This window comes from Volvox carteri (assembly GCF_000143455.1).
Source record: "Volvox carteri f. nagariensis unplaced genomic scaffold VOLCAscaffold_25, whole genome shotgun sequence".
In the NCBI taxonomy this organism is placed as follows: domain Eukaryota; kingdom Viridiplantae; phylum Chlorophyta; class Chlorophyceae; order Chlamydomonadales; family Volvocaceae; genus Volvox; species Volvox carteri.
The window spans coordinates 574,318-583,389 of NW_003307568.1; the positions used below are offsets into that span (position 1 = coordinate 574,318).

The 9,072-nt window shown below is 53.3% G+C and overlaps 1 protein-coding gene across 1 annotated transcript in view; it reads left to right on the plus strand.

Annotated features, from left to right (window-relative positions):
• Positions 1-5,214, plus strand: part of acs3 (acetyl-coa synthetase) — a gene marked incomplete at both ends in the record, with an annotated part of 7,808 nt that extends 2,594 nt beyond the window's left edge. The window contains 9 exons of the mRNA XM_002951633.1: positions 84-271; positions 666-807; positions 991-1,131; positions 1,454-1,631; positions 2,101-2,213; positions 3,399-3,565; positions 3,990-4,097; positions 4,567-4,673; positions 5,132-5,214. Of these exons, the coding sequence (XP_002951679.1) occupies positions 84-271; positions 666-807; positions 991-1,131; positions 1,454-1,631; positions 2,101-2,213; positions 3,399-3,565; positions 3,990-4,097; positions 4,567-4,673; positions 5,132-5,214 (1,227 nt within the window). The remainder of the gene's footprint in view (positions 1-83; positions 272-665; positions 808-990; positions 1,132-1,453; positions 1,632-2,100; positions 2,214-3,398; positions 3,566-3,989; positions 4,098-4,566; positions 4,674-5,131) is intronic.
• Between the last annotated feature and the right edge of the window lie 3,858 nt (positions 5,215-9,072).

Here is a 9,072-nt window from a genome sequence, read left to right on the forward strand (position 1 = left end):
ACACCCTTGGGCTTGCCCGTCGACCCCGATGTGTACAACAGGAAGGATCTGTCCTCCCCCTCCCCCCCCCTTGGATCCTGTAGTCGCCCCACCGCCCGCCCACGTGGCTGGAGGCGGAGGACAGATCCTTCCTGTTGTACACATCGGGGTCGACGGGCAAGCCCAAGGGTGTCGTACACAGCGTCGGGGGCTACATGGTGGGCGTGGGTGAGAGCTGCCGCTACATGTACGACATGCGCCCTGGCGACGTCGTTTTCACGACGGCCGACTGGTACGAGACCCTAAGAAGCTAAAAATACATACACACACGCGCGCGCGCGCGTGCAGTCTGCGGTGTTGCTGTTACTGTTGGTTGAGGGAGACTTTCTTCTTCTGCAGAATTTTCCCTGCGTGCTTCGCTGCTGTGTTTGTGCCACGTGTTGTGCTGTGCTCTCCTTCTTCCTCGTCTAAGCAATGTATTATAACAGTATTATATTCCTGTCTCAACCCAAGTGAAATGCCTTCCCGGAAGGGTCTTTACGAGACACATATCCGTCTGGTAAGGAACGGTTTCCGTAGGTGTTGAAGGTATTGAAGTGTCTCTTACTGCATGTCCGTACATGGCAGTACAGTCATGACGACATGCTCTTCCCTGCCGCTCGCCTCTCTCCCCTCTTTGCTGGCAGCGGCTGGATTACGGGCCATTCGTACCTGGCGTACGGCCCGCTGCTGTGCGGCTGTACGGCAGTAATCATGGGTGGTATCCCCACCCACCCTGATGGCGGCCGCTGCTGGCGTATGGTGGAGCGTTACAAGGTGCGTGTGTTGGTGTGCGGTTGACTGTGTGTATGTATGTATGTATGTATGTATGTATGTATGTATGTATGTATGTATGTATGTATGTATGTGTGTTTCTTCTCTCCCGTTCCCCCTCCAATCCACGCTGTGCTGCTGCTGCGTGTATTTCCACCTGCTGCTGCTGTTCCTTTCCTCCGAGTACAGGTTCGCCAGTTCTACACGGCCCCAACGCTGCTCAGGTCGCTGCTGCAGCTGGGGGACGCCTGGCCGCGACAGAGCGACCTGAGCAGCCTCCGCATCCTGGCCTCTGCGGGGGAGCCTATGAATGAGCACGCCTGGCACTGGTTCCATGAGGTACGTATCTGTCTGTCTGTCTGTCCGTCTGTCTGTGTCCTAGATGTATGTAGCTACGTATGTGAGGTGATAGCGGTGGCGAGGTGTGGCAGGGGGAACATGAAAAGGCGAGGGGTGATGGTGTTCGGGCTGCAGAAGATTTTGGGGTTTCGGCAATATTTCAACGCCCTCCCCCTCGCCCTCACCCTCCCACGGTTCTCCTGCTAGCATTGCAATTTCACTGAATTTAATTCCTTTTGAAATTTGAATTCCCCCAATCTACTGTCTAAGAGTCTTTTATTTCCCCCCAATCTTCAATCCTTATTTTTCCATGTTGTTGCAGATGGTCGGGGGTTCTCGGTGTCCCGTAGTCGACACTTGGTGGCAAACGGAGACGGGAAACGGCATGCTCCTTCCGCTGCCGGCGCCGTGGTTCCAGGCCAAGGCCGGCTCGGCGGGCGTGCCGTTCTTCGGCGTGATGCCCGTACTTCTAGATCCCGCAACCGGCACGGAACTCCCCAGTGAGTGGTCACTGATTCGGGTGGTGTGGTGGATGAGGTGGCGCGCTGGCTGGGGGGCCGGGCCCGGGGGCGCCCCGGGGAGGAAGTGGTGTGGCATGGGTTTTTTTAATGTGATGGCCGCGATGGGGCTGTAGTGGCTTTCTTAGGGTTTTGTTGTTCCCGGGGTTTTAGGGTTTTGGGGTTTTAGGGTGAAGGGGAGGGGGAGGGGAATGGGGTAGGAGAGTGGCAGGGGGAAAAGGGCGGGACCGGACCTGGTCGGGGACTCTACTAGGGGGCAGGTAAGTTGCGAACTTGGGATCCGTCTCCGTCACCCGGATGGGTGACCCAGTGGCCACGACTCGATGTAGACCTCCTGGAGCTTTTGCCCCCTTTGGGGGGGGGAGGGGAGCTGTGGTTGCGCGCGGTGGTATGGCGTGACTGTTTAGTAATATAAGATATGTTCGTTTGGTGGTTGGTCGCTTGCGCGTAGGCAACGCCCCTGCCGAGGGCGTGCTGGTGTTGCGCGGCGTGTGGCCCGGCATGGCTCGTACTCTGTACGGCGACCACGAACGCTGGGAGCAGGTCTACTTTGCGCCGTACAAGGTGAGTGTAGGTCGTCCCAGCTTACAGAAAGAAGAGAGGATAGAAGGACTGAACCGCGAAGTATACTTCTATCTTGATAAGCTCAATCGTAAGAAGTGTCCTACATTCAGAGCCTCTAACAAGCTTGGGCTGAAAGCAAAGTCATCGCATCCATTACTGGGGTTGGATGTTACGTAATCTGGCCGTCAACCTCCGACCTGCCCCCATCCCACACAGTATTATTCAACGGCTGAACGGCCGATATATTATGGCATATGCTTCGCTTGATGTTTCTTTTGTGGGATCTGCATGCACAGGTCCTGGTGTCCATGTTAGGACTGAGTGAACAATAGGGGGGAATTCACGGGTGAGTGGTGAACAGTAGGGGGCTTCCCTGGGTTGATCAGCAGCTAGCTATAGATATCTCCCCACCAGTGGTGCTTACGCAACAGGCAGGCCCCAGCCAGGTGGCGTGTCACACATCCATTAGTTTCAGTTACGGTGTCCACGAGGGGTCCGTCAAAGGCGGGGGCCCCATAAACCGTTTATGATGGTTTTATTGTTACAGTGCCGATTAGAGCGCTAAGCGTCTTGAGTACTAAGTGCCTAGTCTAGTGAGAATTACTTGGTCGATCACTAGATGGTGCACTTACGACGGGAAAAGAAATATAATTGTGAATGTCTCCGAGCCTACCAGGGATCGAACCTGGAATCTCCGGTTCCGTAGACCGGCGCTTTATCCATTAAGCCATAGGCCCTCATCGTCGTACTTGTACGATTGATGCAAAGGTAAAATATATATATACTTGGCCTAGTACAACTACTTCGACCGCTACTTTTCGTAATGTTATTAATCTGGTGAGAACCATGTTTCACAGCACTACGGATAAGTTTTTGTATTTAATATTTTCAATTTGTTAAACCATACGCGACGTTACGATTTGTACAGAGGGAAGTTCGCTAGAGGCCGATGCCTGACAGGTAATTAGTTCGTTAGTTCGTTAGGAAAAGGCTGCTGCGATTTCCCTTCGGATGTCCTAAAGATATGACTCCATAAGACTCTCCTCCATGATGAAAATTAGTCGCGCACACAACAAATGGGAACACGCTCCGTACTGATTAGTAATGATTTCTAACAACGTAACCAACCCCTTACCATCGTCATAACTCGTAACATAACCCAACCCACACAACCGCCGCACACAGGGCTACTACTTCGCCGGGGACGGAGCCCGGCGCGACGAGGACGGTCACTACTGGATCACCGGCCGTGTGGATGACGTCATCAATGTGTCCGGTCACCGTATCGGAACAGCCGAGGTGGAGAGTGCGTTGACGGAGCATGCGGACTGCGCAGAGGCTGCCGTCATTGGGTGGGTGTCTGGGGGCGGAACGGGGGGGGGAGGGAACGTGTGCGGCGAGTAAACCATGGACACCATGGACACGGACACCAGCACGGCGCATCAGCAATTGCGCATCAGCATGACGAGAATTGGAAGGAGGGGACCTCTGAAGGAAAGCGATGGACGTGTCGGGACCTAGGCCCAGGCATCTGCCAGCGTGGTGGCTGCTAAGCTTTTGCTTTGCTTGTATCACTAACCTTCTCTCTAAAGTCCACAACATTGCATCGCCACACATTCCAAAACTTTCGGCCGCACTCTTCGCTGACCAAGTTTCCTAACTCCATGCTCTCTTCCCTTCCCATCTCCCTCTTTCCCCTTCCCTCCTCCCCTATCCTACAACCGCTTACAACCATCACCACCACCACCATCATCATCGCCACCAATAACATTTCAGTGTTGACCACGCTCTTAAGGGTCAAGCTATCTACGCCTTCGTAACTCTGCGCGGAGTGGACCACCAAAACAACGCCATGCGCAAGACGCTCATGGACCACGTGCGCAAGTGAGGAGGGCCTAGGAGGGTGAGGGGGAAAGGCGGCGAGGTGGAAATAAAGTCAAAATCGGGGAATCGATCACACCGACGTGTTGTACATACGCTACGAGACATACATGGTTGAGAGCCAGACAGCCAGACAGACAGATAGACAGACAGATAGACAGACAGGCAAACAGGTAGGCAAATGTGCGGGGAAGTTTTGCAGCACCACCTCCGCAGGATCAAGGCACGTTGGCGCTGCAAGTGGAAGAATAGGATGTGTGTTGGGACGTCGGGATGCTTTTGGAGGTACACGTATGTCTATGTATATGCGTGCGCGCGTGTGTGCGCGTGCGTGCGTTTGTGCGTGTGCATGTGTGTGCGGGTGTGTGAGAGGGGGGATAGGGGGGGAAGCCGTACCAAAGCATGCTCCGTGACTGTCCCTACCCACCCACTGTCCCCCTCTTTCTCTTTCCCTCTCCTCCTTCCCGTTCAGGAGCATTGGTCCGTTTGCGGTGCCCGACACCATTCACTGGGCCCCGGCGCTGCCCAAGACCCGCAGCGGCAAGATCATGCGCCGCGTGCTGCGCAAGATCGCATCAGGTGTGTCGAATAACCGTGTGCATGTGGAGGATGTACAAAGTGCGGGAGCAGGCGAGTCGGTGTGGTGTCAGGGGGCTGCCTTCCTTAGCGAACGTGGAATTCATTTCGTGCTAGCTCAATATTATATTTATTAAGCTTACCAAATAGCGGCCGTCACTTCCACCTGCGGATTCTGCGTCACTGTGGAAGCCGGGGGAGCATTTGTTGCTATTGCTGCCTGTCCCCTCGTGCCTTCGCGCGGTCGGACTCTGGTAACCCGAACGGGGTTGTCCACTTTTCAAGCGACTGGTCCAGACGTGCGGTGCGGGCCGTGGGTCACAGGCCCTCCTGAAGCCTGATGATGCTGGTGCTGATGCGGATGCGGATGCTGATGCAGCGCAATTCTTTCAGCCTCGAAAACAGTGGTAAAACACGCCATCCCGCCTCTCGCTCCACACCGCACAACTTATCCGTTACAGGTCAGGAGAAGGAGCTGGGGGATGTGTCCACCCTGGCCGAGCCCGGTGTCGTGGAGATGCTTATCGGGCTGCGTGGCAAGTGAGGTCTCAGCAGCAGCAGCAGCAGCAGCAGCAGCAGCAGCAGCAGCAGCAGCAGGGGAGTAGGAGGATGGGGAGGATGAAGCGGTCAATGTGGGGGCCCTGACCTGTTCGACTCGACAAATGAGATAGGAGGGGGCCTCAATATAACACATATGCACCGCGTTTGACAGCTTTTAACTAGACCGACGTCTTGTTTTACTGGTGTGTGTTACTGTATGTCTGTGGGTTGAATCAGAATATGAACTAGACCTGCATGATGACGAGATGGTGATGACGAGATGGTGATGACGAGATGGTGATGACGAAGTGGTGATGACGAGATGGTGATGACGAGATGGTGATGCCCCGCAGGGGCCTCGGGCCTCGGGCGGACGGATGTTACTATTCTGTATTTTTCGATGTACTGCAGTGTATGACACGGCTGTGTACGACGCAAGGTAGTTGTGGGACGCTTGGGAGTGAAATGAAGAATAAAGAAATGTATGTGGAGGGGATTGTGGCTTGCGACAGAGTTGGGTAGGAAGGTCTGTTCGTGGTGTGTGATGTGTAGTAGCGCGGGGGTGTTGCACCACCGTAACGGGAAAATTGCAAATATTGGGGTGGGGGTTCGGCAGCGGTGCTGCTGGTATGGGATTGGCGTGGGGCCGGAATGAGCTTGGGAAGAACAGTGCAAGAAAGTGTCGTATCAGCGTGTATGCAGACACCGGTTGTGGCAGTGCTGCTGCTGCTGCTATTGCTGCTGCCGCTGCTGAGACGCGTGTATGGCGATGCAGTTTTGTTGTATCAACAGGCTTGGGCTGTGAAGCGGTTGGTTAGCTTAGCTGGTAGCTGGCATCGAAAATGTTTCGATATGTGTTCGTCTGGAAGATCTCTTTATGTATGTGCAGAAGATCATCATCGTCTTATAACAGCAACGGGAAGCCAATCATATCGACGGCCCATGTGCCGCTGCTGGGCCAGAATTGGTTTGTCCCGTGGGCGCCTTATGTCGTACATTGTCGTTCTTTGAGGTACGGGAGCTCCTTTGATGGCGCCAAGTGTCAGCCAGGCTGGGATCGTGTTATAGGAGGAGAGAGGAGCGGGCAGAGCTCGTGGATTCCTCGGTCAGCCTTCCGACGCCCGGTGTTATATATCGGAGGGAAGAAATGGTTGCTAAGAGCGTGGGCGAGCGATGGGGACTTTTACGACTAGAGCTATCGACGGCGAGAAGGCTGCTATGGGAGAGGTGCACAGGGCCACAAAGCCGTCTTCCTTCCCCTCGTCAGATCATCGTAACGGTCAATAGTCTGGGCGCGAATATTAATAACAGGGTTGCATTCCAAGCACCCTGAGACGCTTCAGAAACTCAAGTGGTTGTTTGGATGGTTAAATGGCTGCCGTTGAAGTGATGTATATTGATTGTCGAAGTGGGTATACGGTCCTGACCACGGTTACTGTTTTATGGTTGTGCACCGAGTCGCTTCCTCCTCAACATAGTAACAAGTAAGCGAGAATTAGGAAACAATTTTGTGCTCGAAGGTCGGCTGGTGGTAACACTGTGACCCCGTTGACGTACGCACGACTGTACGGCTGTGCGGCGCAACCCCCCCCCAAAAATATGAAATCTGTCATCGCAGTAATGTGTAAACTACGGACGAGCCGGGTGTACAACCCGTACTTGTATGATCCTTACTTGGCCATGAATGCACCGATGGTTCCATTTCCGACAAGACTTCAAAAAGCAGTTTACTGATATTACTGGATATGGCCCCGACCAAACACTAAATCTTGAATGATTACCGCGCGGCCTCATATGCGGTTAGCAGCGATGTCGCCAAGCAGCGCACTCGTGCATCCAACCCTAAGGGCGCCCAGGGATGGGAAGCTAGATGGCGTGTAGCTTGGACCCCCCCGGTTTGCAATCCCATTGGACCCCCCCCGTAGCTACTTTCAGGCTGGACGGGGTCTCCGTGAACTCGAGCCCACCACCACCACCTGGCTTGTGTACGCATGTGCATGTACGCGCTGCACTTGCCCCGTACTTCCCGTTCTTGTTGCGACCAGCAGCAGGGGGCACTCCAGGGCACTCCTACACACCCCGGAGTCCTATACAGCCAAGCACAGCCAAGGTTTATAGTGACCTCGTTAGCTGCGGCAATTAGCTCGGGTGTCACAGCATTCACTGCAGAGCCGGTAAGGATTCAGCTGCGAGTGCCGTACGTTGCCGTACTTATCAGGCCACATCAGGGGCTCATCGGAGCTGTGGCCACAACAAGCCCATCAGCTGCCATCCATCCGCCCTGTTTGGGGTTCGGGGTTGAGACAGGAAGGTAGTTTGGGTATAGCGCCACGTGTGTAGTTGGCGGTCGAGGAGCTGTTCGGATTTATTGCTGGGCAGGGTTGTGTTGGGTATGGGCGCCCAAAAGCGCGCGTGCCGCGCTTGCCGGAGCTGACCGTCGCACGGACACGTTCGGCCTCAGCAAGACCAGACAGGGAGTTAGGAAAGCAAGGCGTTTTCTTCCTGTCTGCATCCAGGCCTCTGCTGACTCGTTCTCGTGGGCTCCAAGATCCAGAGACTGCGTTGCAGCCATGCGGAATAAATGTTTCTTTGGTTACGTAATGCTAGTGTCCCAAAATTGCGATGATGTATTCACCCAGAATGCCAAGCTCTATAACTAGATGTGGGACGCACGCCAAGGCTCCGATGTATTCCGTATGACTTGTTACAATGACCACGTCATTAAAGAGTTATGTGCTATCCATTCATACAAAACGTGGGCTTAAGCCGCGCCCTTTGTGTTGGGCATGACGAATACGAAGCGGTCATTAAAATTTGTAACCGAAGACATGAATGTCCCCATTACAAATTACCATCACCTGAGTAATCACAATACTTAAGGAGCAGGAGACGATGACACGGCGCTTTCCAATTTCCGAGGCGGTCATTCTTTCAGTTAAAGGGGGGTACGGTAGGGTTGAAACCTATCCATGGAAATAATAGCCTAATGTACGAAGCACTCGCTTTGGACCTTTTTACATGTTTTTTCTATACCTAGGCTATAACGGTTACTAATCCTGCTTAAAATTATATGATGGTATTGAGCTCCTGACAATTATTTTGACGTGGAAACTGTGTTATTGTCTCCCGGTGTGCATACTTGAGATAAAATGTAGAATGTAATAGCTTTTGCCTATGCTTGGTAGCTTCTCAGCGATCCAAACATTAGCCCGGCCGCTTCCGTGAGTTGCTGGGCCTGGGCCAAATGACAGCCACGAGAAACCAGCAATGATTAAATTAGCTGTTTGGTCTCTAGTTGCAACATTTATTTGGATCGGTGCAGCTGGGACAGATTTTGCGGAGCTGAGGAGTGGCCGCGTCGACCTTCGGTGAGTCACAAGCGCGTTCCTTTTACCCAGTAAAAATTAACTTTTCCATTAAGATGAAAATATTTGGTAGAGATTATGGAAACGTTGTGTTGAAAATTTGGGGTAGGCCGCTGGTGGTGGGCGCATCTAAAGGTAGCCCTTAATGAAATATATGAGCCTTTTCATTTGAGTTATGAAATCAAATCTATTGGTCCATATATTGCCATTCAGCTGCCATCGCCTTGCCCCGGACGACCTAGCTAGTGAGTGCAATCGTGGTGAATGGTACACGGGCACTTAAGCCAATAAGGACATGGGCTCACTAAATAGAGCTTCCATTAAATTCCGGTGAATACCAAGATGGGGTGGGATATGTACGGACGTGAACCCTTAGTTACCCAAGGGGGCTGTCAGAGCCTACATCGGTTTGCGTTAAGGGAATGGTTTCTTCTGTCTCCAGATGCAGGGACAGCTAGCATCTGTCAACTGTTGTGCACGTGTGCACCTTGCTGGCT